At 34.1% G+C, this 21298-nt stretch overlaps 2 protein-coding genes across 2 annotated transcripts; both read left to right on the top strand.

Annotated features, from left to right (window-relative positions):
- Window positions 1-11237: 11237 nt before the first annotated feature.
- LOTGIDRAFT_87343 (hypothetical protein) lies at window positions 11238-11915 on the top strand (the record flags this gene model as incomplete). Its single annotated transcript, XM_009068257.1, has 2 exons — window positions 11238-11511; window positions 11677-11915. Coding segments are annotated over 2 exons (513 nt in total), but the record flags the coding sequence as incomplete, so codon positions are not given.
- Window positions 11916-13734: 1819 nt separating this feature from the next.
- On the top strand, window positions 13735-14499 carry LOTGIDRAFT_108765 (hypothetical protein; the record flags this gene model as incomplete). The annotated part of the gene is made up of 2 exons (XM_009068258.1): window positions 13735-13897; window positions 14258-14499. Coding segments are annotated over 2 exons (405 nt in total), but the record flags the coding sequence as incomplete, so codon positions are not given.
- Between the last annotated feature and the right edge of the window lie 6799 nt (window positions 14500-21298).

Consider the following 21298-nt stretch of genomic DNA (forward strand, 5'->3'; position numbering starts at 1 on the left):
TCATATTGAGTCAATTAAGCGACCATGACCGGTGGTTGTAAAATTCCGAATTGTCCGAATTTGGTCAGAAAAGACAAAAAAATCGAAACTAAATTTGTGCCAAAGGTCGTGCACAAATTCGGGAAGCAAACCATTTTACATCAAAAAACGAATATTTTTAAAAGCTTTACACCCACCGGACCATGACACTTATTAACTCCCTTGATTAAACATCACGTTGTTTCACACATCGGTGAGATTAATCGAGATTATCGTTAATCGGTCTAAGGATTAATTTTATAGCTTGTTAATGATTAATGTCAGTCTTTTATCAATATAAAAAGGCAGCTAAGCAAGAGCCATTCATTTTCAAATTGTCGAAGCCTACACGTAAAGTTTTAGGCCTAACATTAAATGAAAGGGTCAAGGTCATCAACTTGGCGAAAGCTGGGAAAAGTGGTCGACAAATTGCCGATGAAACAGGTGTTGGTAAGACACAATATCATCTATATCATGAGTCCAAACATTCAAAATTTTAATATAAAAATGCACCGCTACCAATTATTGAATCACAAATTACAACGAATTTTCTAACAAGCTGTCACCAATGCTTAACTGCAGGAGTGATTTTACAGTCGAGCAGTAATTACTATATTTTAATGTTATTTAGCTTGCCTTCAGCTATATAGTTTGTAGTCGAAAGGTGAAACCGGAAAGTTTCATTCAAAGGATTCGCCTCAATACTCTTATTCCTAATAAATTGAATGTAATTGATTTGAAAGTACTGTATCAGGTAGTTATGAGAGGAAGACCGTTAGACGACTGGTATAGAAATACGATTTATGTAGGCTGGCCAGTTATCACCGTGGGATGAGCGAGACATAATGAAGGTCGTAGTAATTCTAACTAAATCTTCCAATATTCCTGATACCAAATAGATTTCTTGATGAATCTACGCCCACAAAGCAATCGATCTAGGTTTTTTAACATCATTTGGCAAGTGGATCATCATGACGGCGTTAAATGGTCCTACCTTGCTATATTACTTATGACTTACTATAAGTCTTCTAAGAAATTTTTAATGGAAGTATAATCTTAGTATGTCAGACAGTAACCCCAACCAATGTTGATATTGGGTAATGTGAAGTAACAGTGCTTAAATTAACCTAGGTATACATAAAGTCACCAATCTGTCTAATAACAGATCAACAATGCCCTGAGCAGTACTGATGACAATCTGAAACCATGATGTTCACCACCAGCTTATGTCAATGACGAAATTGGCCTAATCAATATCTCAATATCATAAAAGTATTATTTTTACTTCCAGTATCAAACTTTATAAGTAGATTGGGAAAGCCATTATGTTGTTTTTGGTTTTCTGGTTTCGATTTGTGGTGCGGATCGTTTGTACTTGGTTTTATTTATATGTACGATTTATATACTTGCAATATTTCGATCATATGACAAGACCATGAATCAGGGTCCAGGTCCCTAGCCTGGTAGTAACAATGGCCATGACTGAGATTTTGAAAGGGTAGCCGTGCATGTTGATGATTAAAGTCATTTCATTGTTTTGGCACATTAAATGTTCGACAAATTGTGTCCCTTTATTTAGGGTTCATCGAACATGATGGTTATGTTATTTGCAGAAACAGACTAACGGATCCAAGTGAGAAACACGATTAGCAAAGCTATATAGTTTCTGCAAAAGGCTGAAAGTAAAATACCCTTTAAAGCGATGTGATATGGTGGTACATGACATACACCAAGCCTAACCATTTGTTTTCCACCATTCTTGAACTTGGCACTTCAAAAGAGTCTTAAATCAGAATTAATGTCGTAAGATCTTAACCCCGCATCATAAATCTTTTAAACTAGATCTGTTATTTCAACACACAAACTTTACGTTGATAAATACATGCCTGTACATTTATTTCTCTATAATTTTTCTTACAAACGGTTTTCTATGTAAAACTCAGTTGGAATTAGTAAAAATAAATCTTACATGAAGTAAATGACAAATCAATGTTCTTTTCTTTTCTTATCAGACTCTATCGACACAAAAATGTTATAAATCAGTTGTGTTGATTATTGTCTGCTAGTGAAGGAAATTTTAATGACCTTCTCCTGAGATTTAGAATATAATGTAGGAGTTGGCTTTCATTTAACGATGTTTACTGATTATTTTTTTCATTCCCCTTGATAACGGATAAATCTGCACACGCACCAGATTTTATTAGCAGAGGAAATCTGTCGACTTGTATAGAAAACCACGTAATAGCGATCAGCACATACAAATATGTTCAAAACTCGATTACATGTGTAATTTCAACGTACTATTCAAATAAATTGTGAATGAAACTTCATCGACAAGTCCTGAAGATTAAAATTAGAAAGGATATAGGGCAGATTCCAAGCGTACGAACCATCATCCTCTACTAGCAAGCAGATTATGACACCATAGAAGTGAGCAACCATTGATCTCAAATTGAGGAAATGCTACTGAATTATGCTTGTGTTTTTCAAAAATGTGTGCAAGTGACTTGTTCAATATACAAGGAAGTCACCTTTCATTTTAGTCCGTTCTAGAAAAGAAGTCAGCTCTCGACCACACCCAAGACCATAAAGTCTGATCATAGCTACAGAGAACTATGCTTGGCAAAATGATCGTTTTTTTTTAAAAAAAAAGGTAAAATTGATTTAAGGATCTTCAACACAGAAGGAAGGACATGCGCTTTGGGTATAATGCCATTTGGTTTCGTATCTACCGTATTGCAGGCTATCCTGGTTGTAATTGTGCCCTCTTATACCGGTCGCTGGTACTAGAAACTAGGTTTATTAATATGCGGCTATATCTCTATCAAGCAACTCAATAGTAACTGGGATTTGACACGTATGCACATATTACATCTACTAACCACAAAGTCTAAAAATTACAATAGATTTAACAATTATCGTGCTAGACGCCATCATAATATTGTTTTCTATTCCGTTGTAAACATGTTTCAGTCGGTGAATGGCAATGATCATAATCTCGTCAACTTATTTACAACTTACAAGAACTTCAAACGTTGGATGGGAAACTGGAATGGCATAGGTAGAATCTTCGATGTTCCAAATACTTATATGTATATAAATATATACGTCTAGAAATCTTCTTTAGAACATTCATGATTTAAGAGACATTGGTGTTCGTGATATGAATCATTAAATAACATACAAAGTTACTGTCTTCGCACATTCGACGGTAAATCGAATTTTAACGATCGTTTAAAAGTTAATTTGAATATCGGCGTAATTAGGATACTGACTGTTATAGAATATTTTTGCGTTGTTGAAATATAAATTTTATACGTTTATACGGCTACATTGAGTTACACACTTCCTTCCTAGATATTTATGACTATCAAAACATTATTTTAAAGCTGATAATCCAATTCAGTAAAATTACCGACGAATTTATTTGAGTCGGGTATAAGTTTCAGCAGCAAGAGAAACATAAAACTACGTCAACGGACCATACAAGCCTTGTATTTATTCAGTGACGCTATCTCGTTAACCTAGATAGTTCAATCCAGGCATAGGTTGCTGTGTGCTGCGGGCCATGCACGTCAATGAAGCGTCGATTCGTTCAGATATATTACGGTACTTTGCTTTACACATACATTGCGTGGCGGTCTCGCCTTCATTTGGCTAATCGAAAGCTAGGTTAGTAGGCTAATGTCATTGACCTAACAACATTTCCTTGGGTGCACACTGCCTGATGTTGCCCGTTTTCATTACTTATCTACTTAACTTTATCTCCTGTCATCCAATCAATAAATTTCTATTGCAATGTTTTATTCCATCGATTGTAACTAAATGAAGGGAGATAATAATGTTTTATCTCATAATTGTAGAATAAGACAAGTAAAATATTTCTATGGAACTTAAGGAACCAAGAGCCACCACATCGAATGTAATGAAAAGGAATAAGCTTACCCTATGGCTCAGTGGATAATATATAATGAAAACCGATATTAGATGCGAACAATATATTGGAAGTGACCAAAATTTCATGTAAAACAATAGTTACTATATTTTATATATAAGTACATTAAACGGTATGTTGAAAAATATGAATTCAATAATGATAATACAAACTTTTTGTTTGATACATGTTGAAATTATGGGATGATGCCCCTTTCTTTGCTACTGTGGACTGCGCGATTCAATCATGGCATAGAGAGCTTTGACGATGATCCGCCCCAAGGAAAGCCTTAGACAGCAACCAGTCCGATGTTTTAATTGTGATCTGTAGTCTTGTAAGAAATAAAGTAGTTATCGCTTTTAGTGCGCCATCTTACATCATCTTACAAATTATTTGAATCAAATCTGAAGTTGAGTTTGTCAAGTTTTGATTCATTAACTTATCTGATATGTTGAAAGGGTGTCTTGGAACCAGTTTTTAAGGTGTAACGATTTTTAACATAAACAAGCGAAATAAGCAGTCTTAAGTGACTGAAGAAGATTTCCAAAATTCGAGTTTTAGGATAGAAATATAAGATTGGTTCGAGAAAGTTCGAGTTATGTACCTTACCTTCTTAATTAAGTTCGCCAAACCGTCAACAGTTGACCACACGAAAAGTGATCCTCGGTGATAACGACGTATAAGCGATGCACACACATTATATAAGAAGACATTCGCTATTTTCTTGAAAATGAGTTTGAGAAGAAATGAATATGGAAGTTTCAAGCTTCTTATTATCGTCAGGGGACTGTTACCAGACACAATTATGTCATGTATTTCAAGAGTCTTTTGAGATCTAATTAGGCTTTCCGCTTTAAACTTCCTTATGTCAATGTAGGAAGGAAAATAGTTGCTAGGATTCCTCGACACTTGAAAAAGGATAATATTTCGAAAACCGGTTCGTGTCAATTGCGTAAGTTTTTGTTTTACTTGTTATAATTTTTCACATCATTGTTAGCGTTATTTATCACCTAAATATATATTTTTGCCTTTTTTCATCATAACTCTCATCTTACTTTATATATAAACAAACCCAGTTAGACTTATTTGCATAATTTGATCCCCACATTTTCACGCTAGCATATACAGTTTCCTCCTGTTACATCCACTGTTCTTTCCCTTTCTAACCATAAGTTATTTTCATTATGCTCCCCAACTACAACAACCACTGGCAAGAAGCCAGACATAGAAACACTAATCGTCAACCAAACCAATATCACGTACCCTACAACGGCCCTGTCTTCCATCGACCTCTACCACCTACCAATCGCCGACCACCAACCAACCCATCCAGCTATATCCCACCCCATCGCCGACCTACCTACATGACAGCCTACCCATCCAGAGGTAACCATCGACCTGACCAACAACAGAAACGACTACCAGCCCACCGACGCCAACCAGTCCCCACTCATAAGGAGGAAGAACCCTTTGTGAATGTGTTCTTCCAAGTTTTGCAGCCTCCATCATTTGGCAATCCTTACCCGTCAACAGCAAGGCCAACCAGCGTTTACCTTCAAACGCAAAGTCTCTGAGTTGGATAGCTTTATCCGTCTAGCAATGAAAACGCGAATATTAGATCCCTCAATCGGACATGGCTCTCTAAGGTTACGCAGGTCCTGATCGACCATTACCAAATCACACTTCAAGAGAAGCTGACCACCATTCGTACCAAGTCTTTATCATCACCTGCCGTTGACCGTATCGTTTCTCATGCCCTGTCCTGGGCCCGTCGCTCCTATGGGAAACGTCTCACTCAAGCTGTAATCACCAAATTCAACCAAACAATCAATGAAACAAAAACCAGAGTAACCATATTTCTACCAACTGAAATGGACACTACACCTGCACCATCTAGAGCCACCACGCTGCCGAACCAAACCCCTAAACGTGCCCGAAGTTCACCCACTCCTAGTCCACCAGACATAGGTAAACGCCCTCCTCTTTTCAGACTCGTTTTCCCCTTCCACACCATCTGAATCTTCACCACGTTATCCAGGATCCGCCAACCTTTCTTCCTTCCGTGCGTTTTTGGACCAGCAACCCACCCCTCAGTCTCCATCCAAGTCGAGACGTGTATCCAGACCTTCACCCCCTCGAACCAGATCCTAGTCCATTCCCAATGCTACAATTCTAACATCTACCAAACCAGTACCAATCACACCGTCGACAACCATTATATCCGCTACCAAACCCTATTATCACCAAACCAAGGACAAATCATTATAGAGCTACCTGCTCTGAAATCTACCTTAATTATTGGATCATCTAACTTGAATCGAATTACCAAAACCAGTTCAGACACTGAAATACATTCTTACCCCGGTGCCCAAATCCATCACATACAGTCAATCCTGGAATCATACGACCATGATCCCAAACCTACTACCAGTATTCTTCATGTAGGCCTCAACAACCGTGATCAGCTACCAAAGACCTCATTTGACCAAGCCCAGAAATTAATCGCTACAGTCAACAAAACCTTCCCAAACTCCAAGATCCTCTTCACATGTATACCCATTTCTAATAAAATCTCGAAAGCACAACAGAACCTCAGCACTCTCAACAGCATGATGATGGAGTCCAGTATCAACAGCGCAACAATCTTACCACCCTACGAAGAAGAATTCGAACCAGCTGATAATCTTCATTGGTCTCCAGAAACAGCAAACAGCATTTATTTGTTTGGATACATCAGCTTCACGCATCGAGTATGTCTTTAAACTAATAAAAATACTGAGAGGCCACCGCTAGGTCAAACTGTAGTTAAACTTACTTAAGAAAGACGATAGCATTGTTATTAAAAAGAGTGACAAAGGTTCATGTTGTGTCATTCTGAATAGGGAGGATTATGTTTCAGAAGCCGAGAATCAACTGAATAATCCTAAACATGATTTCCATGGTTATTAATGTTCCTGTTGGAACCAGTATTCTTCTTATATATTTCAGATTCGGAAGATAATGGATTTGCATTTCAAATATTCTATATCATTCTTTTAAACTAACTTCACAAACATTGCTCTATCACTAGAGGTTACGCCTACATGCCTATGCCTGTCCTTTCGTAACATTGCTTAACCGCAATGTTACAACCTAAAATTCCTAAACATTATGCCATTTTACCGAAACCAATTTTCAAAGAAACTGCTAAGATGATTAACAATATTCTTGCCGATTTAGTCAAAACTAGTTATCTGAAACAGAAACAATATGACTATCTGTCTGCCAAACCTGATTGTCGCGAGAGACATTTGTACACTTTGCCTAAAATCCATAAGAATCCAACCAAGCAGTGGTTTATCTCGAATAAAATCCCTAAAGGCCGCCCGATTATATCTGACTGTGGTAGTGAGTCGTATGCAGTGTCAGAATACATTGATCATTTCTTACTACCTCTAGCATATCAACATCGCGCCTACCTTAAAGACACTACCGATTTTGTCAATAAAATAAAAAATCCTCGAGTTCCCTCTAATGCTATTTTAATTTCTATCGACGTTTCTTCTATGTATACCAATATCGATAACACTACTGGTTTAACGGCAGTTCGTAAAGCTTTTAATAGAAATCCAGATCCAAACAGACCCGACGATGCAATTCTACAGCTTTTAGAGATTTGTCTTAGTCGAAACGATTTCACATTGAATGGTAAAACATATTTACAAACTTCAGGGACAGCAATGGGCAAACGATCCGTACGCAAACCTTTTCATGGCAGAGTGGGAACGTGAGGTATTGCCCCTCTGTCCATTTGACCCACTTTTTTACGGACGCTTTTTGGATGACATTTTTATGGTTTGGACTTCTATCGAACAGTTTTGGGAATTCTTTGAAATTCTCAACAACCACCATCCTTCTATCAAACTAACCGCAAACGTGAGTGACAAAAGCATAGACATTTTCGATACAACTGAGATTCCATAGCAGAAACAAATAAACTGGATATTAAAGTGAATTTCAAAGAAACTGATACTCATCAACTGTTGCACAAGAGCTCCTTTCACCCAAAACATACCTTTTCTGGTATAATTAAGTCACAAGTTTTACGATTTCACTGAATTTGTACAAGATCTTCTGATTTCAACCAAGCCTGTACGATTGTTTACGAAAGAGCGTGGGTACTCTAAACGATTTTTACGAAACATAAAAAATTCCACCTTTGCACAGATAGCAGCTAAAAACAGACTGTATGCCGAATTACCTCCAGGTTTAAGAAGTGATCCATGTTTGTCCAGTAAATGCAAAACATGTCCCTTTATATCAGAAACTCATTATTTTGTAAGCAACTCTACGAATAAAATGTATCCGATCCAGGAACATCTAACATGTGAACATTCAAATATAATATATTTAATTTCATACAAGAAATGTCCCACACAATATGTAGGAGAAACTAAGAATAATTTACGAACTCGTTTTAATGCTCATAGGTCGGACATCAAATTAAAGAAAGATAAGCCTGTTTCTAATCATTTCAACCTCAACGACCATTCAATAGACGATCTCACCCTAATCCAATTGAGTGCATAGAAATTTACTTGCCTGAAGATGAAACTACCATTGGATTGAGACATTGAATACAGCAAGACCTATGTTATCCCGTTCAATACAACCAGCAATCGAGCAAGCAAGATAATTCATGTCCACTATAAGAGCCCTCAAGAGAAATTCCCCCCATGTCTATAAGCAGAAAATGATAGTTGCATTTTCAAAAAATAAGAACTTATATGATAATATTATTCATAGTAAACTAAAAACAATCAGTACATAACAGATATTATACTTCTCGCCCATCGGGCGAGTTATTTTTTCTAATTTCAGATCAGAATAAGAACAGAAGAAAACCCAATATTAATATCTTAATCCTAATTTCTAAATAAAGTGTCTGCTCAACCCTAGGCCTGTACATTTGGGAGAATCAAACCCTCCCTTCCCCGAAATCTAACATTATGATACAAATAATCGGGCTGATCACAGGGTCTTTCTTTAACATTTTTTAATAAAGTTTCATTACCTTTAAAGGAATACTACCTCTTAGAAAGGACATAAACTTTAAAGTCTCACAAAAGTCAAATGGTCAACAAATGTACATGTATATAAATATATTCCACAGTTTAACTTACGTCACGTGTCAAACAAGGCAATATATCCATTAACTAAGTAATTATCGAAAAACGCTCTTAAGCGTTTTTCAAAATTTGTTAGATTTGTTATTTGTAAGTCCAGGTAAGTCCACTGATGGTGAAAGACTCATTTGGCCAAGTTTAAATATAGTAATTTTTTGGTCATCCTAACAGGTAGTATATCTGTAATCTGACAATTATTTGGTGAAACTTGGAAGGGTGAGTTTTAAAAGGAGTAACGGAAAGGCAGAAGTATATTATTTTACCACTGGTTATGGAGAAAGCATCTCTAAATTTCATTCCAGTTTGGATGAAATTTCTTTTCTGCTTTAGTGATACATTACGTAGAGCTTACATGATAAAACTAGTTATATGATGGGAGACCTTACGTACATAATGATAATGACAATGGCTTTATACAACAATAACAACACAATCATCAAAATGATAAAAACAATATTTACAATCACAGTTATAGACTGTATACCACAAATTATTGATCTTACTTATACAGCAATACTAAAAAATAATACAAATAACAGATTTAAAACTTTTCTAAAATCGACTAATTTAACAATATATCTTATTATAAAAAAAATATCTTTACTAGGAATGTGACACTTCCAATAATTCATCCTCAAAGATATTTAAATTATAAAGAATTCCTAGATTATGGTTCCATACAATTTCTGAACCGTTACCAAGACAACGCACGAGCGATTAAGACGCATGCGCTAGGAAATGGATATTGAATTTTTAGCTTGTAGTTAATTGTAATATTTAGCGGACAGTGTGGCGATTCTAGTTCTTATATATGGAATTTTTGTCGATATCTAATGAAAATGTAGAAAATAAGAGATTACATCTGATATCTCCAATGATTAGTTTTGTATTATATATAAAGGTAAGATATACTCATAAGTGTGATTCTTATTTCACTGTTGTTTTGATGTATTTTGAGACCTTTTCACTTTTCTCGAATCTTAATTTATTTCTGCCTTCTGCTACAACGAATCTAAAAATAGTCGAGTCTTAGTACAATTTGATTTCTTGCTGGTGCATAAACTTAAAAATCTTAATTATGATGAGTGATTTTAATCAAAATACCAATTGATTAATGAGTACTAAGTAAGCGAATAGTATATGTACTTATAACATGTTGAAGTTTTCCCTGACCTTGGTTGTTATTCCAATAGGATTTTCTACGTCACATTCTATTTCCATATATTGATAATCTTAATCAGATTTTATAAATAGGTTGGTATGTGCTGATGATAAGGTCATCAAAATAAAACTGGTTCGTCAGATTTCCTGCACTAAAATCATTTTAAAGCTATATCCTTAATTAAAATCATAATACAATTGTTTAAATAATTTGTTTTAAAGCTATATGAACTTTAATGATTAATAGTCCTTATTCTCGTTGACACAATCGCCAAGCAAAAAGCATTGAGCACAAAGTCAAAGTCATGTTAAGCACAAATATACTTCTCCTTTTCCCCAACCCAAAGTCAAGATTTACATAAAAGCATTACATTCCTTGAGGACACACTTTCCCAACCCAAAGTAATGTAGAGCACAAAACCATAAATGGGTCCGGCCTTTCCCAACTTATACGAAATCAAAGAGCCACTCCCAGTTGATGACTTGCGGATGTCCGAGGTTATTTTCAGTGTTTCGTGTACTATCCGGACAACTAGCTAATGGAGATTTGACGAAGGATAAGTTCTATGAAGAAATTTCCAGCTTCTATTATCTTGGAATATCCCTTGACAATTCGTGAAAGGAGCAAAACACATTTAATCATACAAGATAAATGATGACTTTCACCTTCAGTTATACTCATTGTAAATAAATAATGCTTTCTGATTGGTCTACCAATCAACCAAATCAATGCCGTCGTCAGCATGGAAAATATTAATGACATTCACTCCCCCTTTCAGTGAGATAGCTTGTAGTGCTCATTTACTTTGTAAATTTCAAGACTGCTAGAAAATTGTGGATTTATTGAAGACGTAACATTCGATTACCTATTATAAGCCATTGTATAAAAATACAGTATAAAAGCGACGAAAAGGCTAATTACTACTTAACCATCAGAAAGTTTTACAGTATCTGAACCGATTACCACTCAGCCATCAGTTGGTAATACAGTATCGGAACGTTTTACCACTCAACCATCAGTTTGTAATACGGTATTGAAACGGTTTACCGCTCAACCATCAGTTGGTAATACAGCATCGAAACTATTGACTACTCACCCATCAGTTGGTAATTCAGTATCGCAACTATTGACTACTCAATCATCAGTTGGTAATACAGTATCGGAACTATTGACATCCCAACCATCAATTGGTAATACAGTATCTAAACTAGTGACAAAACAACCATCAATTAGTAATATAGTAACAAAGCCATTGGCTACAGAAGCATCAGCTGGTAATATAGTATTTAAACCATTGTCAACTAAACCATCAGTTGGTAAAACAGTATCTGAACTATTGACAACTCAACCATCAGTTGGTAATATGGTATCTGAACTATTGACAACTTAACCATCAGTTGGTAATACGGTATCTGAACTGCTGAAAACTCAACCACCAGTTGGTAATACAGTATCCAAACTTGTGACAATTCAACCATCAGTTGGTAATACGCTATCTGAACTGCTGAAAACTCAACCACCAGTTGGTAATACAGTATCTAAACTAGTGACATTTCAACCTTCAGTTGGTAATACGGTATCTGAACTATCGACAACTCAACCAGCAGTTGGTAATACAGTATCTGAACTAATGAATCTCCACCATCAGTTGGTAATACGGTATCTAAACTGTTGACCACTCAATAACCAGTTGGTAATACAGTATCTGAACTATTGAAACTCTACCGTCGGTTGGCATTATAGTATCTGAACTGTTTACTTCTCAACCATCAGATGGTTATAACGTATCTTAACTATTGAAACTCAATCATCAGATGATTACGCAATACATGTACTTGATATTATTAACCACCAAATATCAGTGTAGTTGTTGACATATTGGCATATCAAAACAAACACAAATATTGCTTGACAATACTTTACCGCTACTGGAGACCTTTCTATACAGACATACACTTGAAAATGAACAAAATAATTCCAGTTATTGCATATCTTTTTATGCATACCGAGAAAGTTAGACAAGTTGGCGAATCAATACGATAATTATAGTAAAGTGTTACATAATAGTAAGTGTAATGATACTGATGAGTAAAATACTCACTAGTCATCAAGGATAATACAGTATAAATCTGAAACTCTTTTGTAAAATATCATTATTTTGTTCTTTTATGATTTGATTTCAGATAAATATACTTAATAGCATAACTTGATACCTGAAATCTCCGAATAGAAGTTTACAAGTCTTGTCCTTAAGAACTAATATCTTGAGTTGTTGCAGTCTAATCTGTTCGTTGTTTTCGATATTTTTTAATACGAAACTACCTAAGGTTCTTGCATGGAAATTTAAAGTAGGACGTAAAACTCCATTCATTTCATTTCATTTGCATGGAAATTTATTTAGTTGAGGTACAGATTCAAAATCACTACCTTCTTGTGTGTTATTTCAATGTAAGAACTCGTATGGTGTATACCTATTACTATTTGAGTTGACTGGAATAATGAGAAAACACTATTATTCCAGGTCATTTACACGGAGGTAAGCATTCAGGTCCACAATTTTTTCGACACAACTAAGCTACAAATTCGAAACACCTTGGTATTGTAGTTCAAAAGCATCAAACATCGTAGGGTTATACAAACGTACTGAAACGACGCTATGTATTTTATTGGCAAAACACGTTTCAGTGTCGTATGACCTGTGTTATAAATTGATGTTGTTTATGTCTTTAAGAACTATATAGGTTACTTATGTTACAAACTAATATACGATTAGCTAGTGAAACACAAATATCGTTCTCTGTTAAACAATTAAGGTTTATCTTTTTACTGTTAAAAATGAAAGGCGAGAGTTTGGTTTTCTGATAAAGTAGATGGTCAGTGCTACTGATATGCAGTTAGAAATGGACAATTGCCATATACGACTGAGTTGGCAATATTTCTATCAAATTAACATTAATAAGCTATTGTTGCCTCTTCAAAAAGGAACGACGAAGGGTTTAAAATTGATTTGCACTTCTGCATGTCATGAATCTTTAGCACCACCTGCCACGACACGTTTTATTGTCGAGCTTAAATTAAATTGATGCTCTAAAACAGTTTTAAAAAGTTCTCGTGTCATTTTCAATTTTTGTGTTCTATTTCTAGGATGATTTTATATTGACTCTAAATAAAAGATAAAAATGGTGGACATATCAGGATTTTGTTCTGTATCTATCTTCTTTACCATTGTTAACTTCATCACAGCTACAAAAGGTAAAATTGAGAACTTCTACAAACACTTAAAGAAGGTGATGAATCAGAAAACATAAGGTCTTTTCAGCTTTAAAGTGTACCGATGGTACTTGACAAAGATATGAAGGGCGAATCTGACAACTGAAATTTTTATACAATATATTGTATACATTTAAGGTACAATAAATAAGACCACATCTCTTATTCTTATTCCAGCTGATGGTATAGGTTGTTTTTCATGTAAATCAATAAACCATGACAATCCAGCTTGTGAAGACAAGTTCAACAATACCGCAGGTTATTATAAACAGAATTGCTGGGCCTCCAGAACTGGAAGAATTGGTAAATTCCCAGGAACCCAATGTATCAAAATGATAGCAGAAGATGGTAGGTTACTTCATTATTTTTTAAGGTGCCAGTGTGATAGTTTACCGCGTGTATTGAATTGGAAACATTGTGGTTATTTCGACTTTCATGTTTCAGGCAGTGCATACAAGCAATATCCCCAAAGGTATTCGTCACCTTAGCGTTAAAAAATGTTTTATTAATCATGGAATTAATCGTTAGCCGTAACAATTTAGATGTAAAAAAAAAGATATTTCACACTGCTCGGCCTCTTGGCAACATTATTTCAATCATCGTCACCTCTAGTATCTAAAGTATTAATATATTTATATAAAGACGTAATATGTTGAAGAGATGCCATCACGGGTTATAACATATTACACATTATGTTCATTATTTCAGAGGATTCAGGTTATTCTATGTTAGTCAGAGACTGTGTAGTGGATAACGGGGGTACTAATGCCGAAACAGAGATAGGCAGAATGGGACATTGTGGATGGATGCGGGTCATCAAATTTAATGATAGACGAATGCGTGGTTGTCTTGTGACTTGTGATACAGATGGATGTAATGGAACTCAATCTGTGTATTCAATTTCAATACTGACACTATTGTTTTTGCTAGGAGTATTTTATCAAACGTGAAGATATTATCCAAAAGCCATACGGAGGGATATAAGTACTATAAGAGGTTGAAAGGGATATATGTGATATTGTTAATTTCTAACTGTATGTGCATTGATTTCAGGTTATTTAAAAATGATTTTGACAGGTGAAAAATAGGAAAAGATGGTTAATTTGAAAGCTGATCGGTTATTATGTTCATAGAAGTTCATCAAGCCTATAAGATTCATAATAACATATGTTATTGAAGCTCAAAAATAATAACATAAAACCAACATTATAATATATTGTATTGTATTTAATTTTATTGTATTGTAACTATGTTGACCATCATTAAGAAACAAAATAAGAATGCAGCCAACTGTTCCATATAAGCTCCTATTTGATTTCAGCACATAATGTAATGATGTATTTGGTGTCCTCTCTGTTCATGAAGAATCATAAATTCAGAGAAGTTTATTAGTTACTTGTCATCTTAGAGAATAAATTATTTAAATATGTACAGATAGATGTTAATGTGTTTATTATATTATTTATTTGTTTACCTATTTTAAAATACGTTTTTGTAAATCACAAAATTTGACCCTACAAAGGAGAAAGGCCAGTAACTTTTAACAAAAGTGTTCACAATAAATTATGTATCGGGTATTTCTGCCTGATATTCTCACTAACACTAATTTCCCAACCAGTGTTTCTGATTATGTTATGGATTTTATATTCACACCGTATGTTTATAGCAATAGTTTTTGTTTATAAGTTGTTTATTGATTTGTAACTGATTACCATTCAGATATATTATTAATAATACTCAGTATGGATAGATAAGAATCAGTACAGTACTGCAGGCAATAATACTTATCACGGAAACGGTCTTAAATCATATTACTAAAACGTGTTTTCATCCAAGGGATCACGAAGGCACTATCAGAATACGTTTGCCATAATTGTCACCACATTTGTAAGAAATATGACCAAAAAGGTTCTATCGAAATTTTTTGTCGACCACTGCTCAGAAACTCCTAGGCCTCTGAGTGAGATCAATCGTGGTTTATCATGTACATGATTCATTATTTTACTCAATATTGTAATTATTTATTTTTCAATAACCATTTATTTTCTTTTATATTTATTACTATGTTATATCTCAAATAATCATAAATAAAGAACAATAAACTGACTTCTAAATGGGTTTCTGTCTACTTGAAATACGAGGGTTAGCTGAAAAGTTCGAAGTTTGATTGGGCTCTCAATCGGCTTGAAACAAACTTCCCACAAACATGTACAATCATTTAATGAATCATAAATATAAGACCATCTTGGGAACCTAGCCAGTGGAATCACCAGAAATAGACAAAACCGGATATAGGGAAGTCATCTAGTACTTGCAAATGAAAGGGCTCATCACAGATATCGTGGTGTCCCCGCACACCCCATCCGGTACGAGATGACATCTTTCTAAAATAAATTGAAATTAATGAAACCTACAGTAATTACAAGACTATTTCATAATTCATCGTTTAGAAAAGAATAATAATGAAATTTTTTAGCAATAAATTTAGATTATTCGGTCTATCTGAGATAGTTACTTTAAATCGCCCAGGTTTCTTCATTGTATTATGATAACTACGACAGGTGTCTAGGCTGAATATATTATAATAAAGTAAAACATTTACCTATTAGATACTAATCACTGACGTTTAAATACTGCCATATATATTGCCATCATATTTTGGAAACACGTAGTGATTAAATACTATTTAACAAATAGACTAGGTTTCAAGTAGTACAGTCAAGTACCTAATTTCGTGCTAACCTATTTTTCGTGCATCTCCGGATATAATTAATAATTTACATGTGCTACCTCGCGTGCCTCCGCATTTGCTTGTTTTGATAAACATTGGTTATCTCTACAATGTCAGCTAGTAGAATGAATCCAGTAGTTTCAAGCAAGGTAAAATGTATTAATGTTTACTTCCACAAATGCAAAATGGTGGATGTCATAATTTTTTATCGGCTGATTTTCCTTATAATCCCAAGCGGTAATCGGAATTCCAAGTGTCGCCTGCTAGAGTGTAGTCCGACGACTGAAGTCACGTGATCAACTAGCGGATTCTGTGTCAGCAGAAAAATTCTATGGAACACAATGTGGGCCGTATTCTTATGTTGTTTCAATGACTTTTAGCAATAAATCACGTTACGTTACGTTTTTTTAGAATCATGAGAGAAAGTAATTATACCACTGGGTATCCATACAACGTTTTTTACTCGACTTATTTATAGATCAAACATTGTACACGAAAATAGGTGACGCATTGTGCCGCCGATGTCGAGTTGGTTACTCATGAAATATGGGTCAAAGTGAGGGATTCATAAAGAAAATCGAAACAAATTTTAATTATTTTGTAGAATATCTGAAGAAACATCTAAGACATAAACAAAAATTTTCGTTTTTTTAACTTTGAAGAAATTCGGTGTTGAATCCTTATATGCACGAAAATATGTTACTCCTCTGTACTAATAATTTTGATTGACCGATTTGTACTCTCTGAGAAGTCAAAGAAAGTAAACTTTGTTTACCAATAAGTCTGTATGGTGTTTGATGTATGAATTACCCTGAAATGTACACAGTTTCATCCATGTTGGTCTAGAATATTTTATTAACCTCATTTCGGTTCCCAATGGCCATGGGTTATATACGCAGCAGAGAGATCAGTATAATATTATGCCCAAACTATCTCTCAACAAGACCCCGCACTCCGACCAATACATCCGTACTTTTAAGTAAGCCTACCCCCTATAGTTTGTATCCAAACAATCTCCAGGGGACAGGCCTGTAAAGTATTTATCTTCTAAATTACTTCGCTTTTTAGTTATCCTATAGAATCATAAAACTTGTACGGAGCCAGCGGGCTATTCAGCTGTCAAAAAATCAATAAATATGATTAACAGGTGAAATATGAGAAAATTTACGCCCTTCTAATGTGAAAAATGAGCCTGAATATTAACCGAACATCTAACTTGGTAAAAACCAAATCCATTGAAAGAGTATTGGCTCCAGTAGCATCCCAAGTAAGAAAATTATCGGTATACTTTGATTTCTTATAGTACTAATTACTAATACGGTTGCCTCCCTTGAAGTAGGCTGGTGTGAAATGCCCATTGTGTTTAATTGTCACGAACGTATTTTTACCTTGATTTTTTTTAAATAGAATTTATGTGAGGATTATTATATTGCATGCAGCGCGTAGAAACGTGCAATAAAAGTTTATTTTATTGGCAGTACTTTGACTTTCTAGTTAGCCAGTAGCCAAAGTGTTTCACAGTTAGGCATTTTACACTTACCAGTACCTGGATTAAAAAATGATGTACCGTAAATTTAATTCCAAGGGAGCTCTAAAATAGGGAGAGCATCAGTAACCCATGTTGTTTATTAAAGAAATTTTTTAAAGATTTTTTTTAAATTTGAAGGCATAGCTTAGCCTACTGGTAGGCCTAGATATTTTGGCATAGACGGGAAAGTTCTATGTCTAGGCCTACCATTTCTCATATTTTTTTATAAAACGCATGAGCTCCAGTGTAGTTCAGCATTAAATTTTGTATCCTTCAGGTTTCCTTGTTGATAATATTAAGTGAAAAAAGTAAATATAATTCTAAATCAGTGGAGAGGAATGAAGAGGCTGATAGAGGTCAAGATATTATACGATGTACAAACACAATATTAAAATCAGTTCAAAAATTTATTGATATTGGACAAAAACAAGTTCAAACTAGCTCAGATGTGGTAAGTGGAATAGTCTGTATCGTTTATACAGTGCTCTGGTAGAAATGGTATCAGGGTGTTGAAGAGACTATATTGAGTCCTTTATTACATGCTTTTATAATAATGTCCAATTGAGTAAATTACCTAACAGATGGGACATGTTTTTCAATATTAAAAACAATTTGGTCTTTAACAAGTTTATTTGGCACCTTCCTTATCCTGCAAATTTATCAAATCTCCAAACCCATTTTTGATCAGGGCCTATACTTCTGGTTTGAGGAGGTAGCAAATCTTGTGTTGAAAGACAGCATGCTATAGTTTCAAAAACTTAGGTTTGGCATTGCCTGTAATGTGTTGATATGGAGATCTCATATTGCAATTTGAATAATTTTATTTAGAACAATGAACATTTAAGTCATATTTAATCCATTTTGATGAAATTTATTTATTTCAGAATTTTAACCAGCAGATGAAATGTGAGTGTGAGAATCTTGAATTATTTTGTTCTAATTTAAATATTAGTTGTAAACAATTTGAAGCTGACGTCAACAATCAACGTAATTCTGATTTAATGATAGAAAATACTAAAGATGTTCTTCATTGTGTTTTAAAGGTAACTATTTCAATGTAAATGTATTTAGGGTAGAATGATATATATGCCTGCAGTTAGAATAATATGTTCTGACTGTGTCATTCTATTTTATCTTATGATCTAAGGTTGTCAAGGTTTCCAAGACATTTGATACATTGAGATCTATTTATGTCCATCATTAGCATTTTATCTGTGTGATATTAATTTGAAAATCATTACAACTTAATTTGGTTGAAAAAAGAGATAATATTATGTCTAAAAAGAAATGAATAACTGAGTAATTTATTCAAGTAGGCATTATCGGCCTTTTTGACAGAATATTTATGATTGGAATCTGTGTGCTAAACATTCAGTATCACTCTGATAACAGTTTCACCTGGTACCACTTTTCATTATGAAATAATTACTCACGTATGGTTGATATACTTCGTCACGTGAAAACTTCATTAGCTGCTACAAAAAAAAATGTTGTTTTGGATTTCTGGTTTCGTTCTGCAGTTCGGATTGTTAGTACTTGGTTTTTTTAATTATTTTTACTCTAATAAACTAAAGAGGTTTTAATTGTCTTATGTTGCCAATCTTTGTACTTTTATTGTACAAATCTAGAAACCAATTTCAATTCCTTTATGTTTGGATCATTTTTGATACACCGCTCAATAATTATTTCTTTTTCAGTTACTACTAGTATCTGACAACAGCAGTATTGGTAAAATTATTGGTGTTGTTAAAAGTGTTCAGGGGAAACTTGATAATGTAAAAGATGTCAGCAAAACAGAAACTTTTGAGCCTTATTTTAAGGTACAGTTTGACAAATTATTGACTGTTAGTGAAATTATAATTGGGCAAAGACACCAGGCAGTTGAGTTGCTAAATCAATTTTTTAGAAAGGTGACAAAACTTAACACAAATCATATGATCTTCTGTATATTAATTAGTATGCTAGTATTCCAGAATGATTTGTTAAGATTATTGATTTCTTGGCATTCTCAGACAATATTTCATTGTTAATGAGTTTGTTGTTGTGTGCATTAATTTATTGGTTTCCAGGTATTCTAAAAGAATTTGTAATTATTATATTTGATTTGTTGATTATCAGTTATTCTCAAATAGAATGAATTGTTGGCGAGTTTGTTGATATGTTTATGTAATTGTTGATTTCTAGGCATTCTCAGACAGTATGGAATTGTTAATGAGCATGTTGAAATCAAGACAATCTGAATTAATTGAGACGGTTGATAGACAATGGTTGACAACAATTTTGAACCATTTAAAACAATCCATACCAAGTTTGCAAATATCAATACAAACATATCTTAAATATCCAGATAATCCTAAAGCTCAGGTATAATTCATTTTTCTTTTACTTTGATATCAGTGAATCATTGAATTGTTTGCATGTAATTTCAACATCTTGCAACATATAAATACTTAGTTATGACCATTTTAGAATAACATATTCTAATTGTATTTAAAAAATTGTCTTTGCTTCTTTTCCACTTAAAAGACTTGCCACTACTACATCATCATACTAGTATAGACGTAGGATTCCAAACTGTATTTAGAGTTTCATTATATTTGCTAAATTTCTCCCCAGTCTCCCCAAATTCTGCTTCAAGTTGTTTCTTCCAATTACTTTACTTAGTGAATGCATCGGTTAATGAAATGATATTTTTGCATTCTAGATAAGTAAGAACAGCCTCACTAACAATATATCTAGTTATTTAACAGATGTTGAAAACTATCTACAGAATAAATCTATTACTACAAAATCAGAGAATACTACTGAAACCGGACATTTTGTCTCTAGAATGTCACAGGTTGGTCTATCTAACATTATCATTAGGTGATTCTAACAAAAATACCTGCAATTGCATTACATTATAGCCTAGTTTGACTAACAGACATTGCGATGAATGGCAGAACTTACATACTACTTGTCACTATACCCGGAAGACACACAAGTGTGCCAACTCTCAATACATCAGTTTCATATTAGAGATAATCTCTTGCAGGTTATAGAAATGTTATCAGAATATAATAGATATAAGGAACTAATTGACCTAGAACCTGATTTAACAGTTATAGTTGGTCATAGTATGACAGTAGCTCATTATTGTGTCAATTTAAATAGAAGTTTAATCATACGAAGTTGTCAGAGGGTAAGTCTTTTCGACAATCATCAATTGACATTTGCATCTAAATATATTTTGAAGGAAGTATTCAGTAGGTTTTACACTGCTTCAAAAGAGCATTTAGAAACTAAACCTCTGATTTCTGAAGATCTTCAGTCATATAATCTCATCATTCTTCTCCCGTCGTTCAAACCAAAAAAAAAACATACATAAACATATTTTGGTAACGGAGTAAATTAAGCCAAGGGAGTAGTCAAGGGGGTGTTATTAGAAATTAAGCAGATATTACTTTCTATGTTTTACAGATTTTACAAGCTAAAGATAGAGTTCTCATCT

Source organism: Lottia gigantea (genome assembly GCF_000327385.1).
Source record: "Lottia gigantea unplaced genomic scaffold LOTGIsca_9, whole genome shotgun sequence".
NCBI lineage: Eukaryota > Metazoa > Mollusca > Gastropoda > Lottiidae > Lottia > Lottia gigantea.